Genomic DNA, 1,376 nt, shown 5'->3' with positions numbered 1-1,376 from the left:
ATTTAAAACTTGTAAACCCTACAGCTTAAAGATTTCTAGAACCTGCCCATCTTCATTAGCTCTAGATTTAAAGGGACGGGGTTGACTTAGCATAAGCAAAGATGGCAATGCATCCAGTACATGCGAGCTGTAAACCAGCAATCCTGCACCCACCGGAAGCCCCCTCTCCCGCACTCACTCTCACTGAGGGGAACAGGAAGCGGCCACCATCACCGGTCCTCCCCTGAGAACACTTGGAGCGGAAGCCAGTGCGGTTCGAAAACAAAGCCGGGGAAGGAAAGGGGGAAAGAGTGCAGGAGCGATGACCCTGCAACCTAGCCGACCGCTGTGCTGGGAGTCGGGGCTCGGCGCCTGGAGACCGGGCTCAGCATAAATGCACTGAAACGGGCTGACGAGACCGCCAACAACGGAGAGAGAACTGGGGGCAGCCGAGGGCTCTAGGAAGGGAAGGCTTTGCCCGGGGAACCTAGAGACCGTTACTTAACTTCTCTGAGCCTCAGTTTATTCGTCTGCCAAGAGGGGCTAACAAGCGATAGTCTCACCTCATAGAGGATCGAAAGAAAAAAAATAATCCACGGACAGGGATTCTGGTACCGTGCCTGCCAGACAGTAAGAACTCCGCCAACGCTGGCTGTGTGTTACCTGGGGGTGGGCCTGCTGCCCCGGGGACCTGGGGGTGGGCCTGCTGCCCCGGGGAGTAGCCGAATTGCTGCTGGGACCCCGCGGGGGACCTGGAGTAGGAGCCAGGGTAGCCGCCAGGGGACGGAGACCCGAACCGGCCCCCGGGGAAGCCGCCGCCGTGTCGCGGAGAGTGGCTGCTCCCATAGGGCCTACACCGGGGCCCGAACGACGGCGTGTGATGCGGGCTCCCGTACCCGTCCCGAGGGGAAGGAGGCCGCGGCCCGCCTCCGCCCGGGGTACCCCGGTAGCTGCTCCCGCTGCTCCAACCTCCTACCCCCGGGCCGGGGTAAGGAGGAGTCGGGGGTCGGAAGTTCTGTCGGTGCATGTCTGCAGAGGAAGGCTTCACTCCCGCGTCCCCGGAACTGTCTGGACTGAGCCTCCGGGGAGAGCTGGTGGTCCTTTACCAAAGCAGTCCCCCGGCTGCCGGAGCCGCACAGCACATTGGTTCCGGCTTCCCAAAGGTTCCGCTAGGGGCAGGGGAACAAGTGGGGCATTATTTATTTCTATTGATTTCAGAGAGGAAGGGAGCGGGAGAGATAGAAACATCAATGAGAGAGAGAGAGGGTCATTGATCGGCTGCCTCCCAAACGCCCCACACTAGGCATCGAGCCCACAACCGGGCACGTGCCAGGAATCTAAGCGTGAGCTCCTGGTTCAGAGAGTGGACGCTCAACCACGGAGCCACGCCGGGCGCG

At 60.9% G+C, this 1,376-nt stretch overlaps 1 protein-coding gene across 1 annotated transcript in view; it reads right to left on the bottom strand.

Moving 5' to 3' along the window:
• MPLKIP (M-phase specific PLK1 interacting protein) overlaps window positions 1-1,229 on the bottom strand; it is a 3,565-nt gene extending 2,336 nt beyond the window's left edge. The window contains exon 1 of the mRNA XM_006110008.3: window positions 671-1,229. Within this exon, the coding sequence (XP_006110070.2) occupies window positions 671-1,006 (336 nt within the window). The 5' untranslated portion in view covers window positions 1,007-1,229. The remainder of the gene's footprint in view (window positions 1-670) is intronic.
• Between the last annotated feature and the right edge of the window lie 147 nt (window positions 1,230-1,376).

Source organism: Myotis lucifugus, unplaced genomic scaffold (assembly GCF_000147115.1).
Source record: "Myotis lucifugus unplaced genomic scaffold, Myoluc2.0 scaffold_18, whole genome shotgun sequence".
NCBI classification, from domain to species: domain Eukaryota; kingdom Metazoa; phylum Chordata; class Mammalia; order Chiroptera; family Vespertilionidae; genus Myotis; species Myotis lucifugus.
The sequence above is the reverse complement of the archived record's forward strand: the minus strand, read 5'-3'. Positions and strand labels throughout refer to the sequence as shown.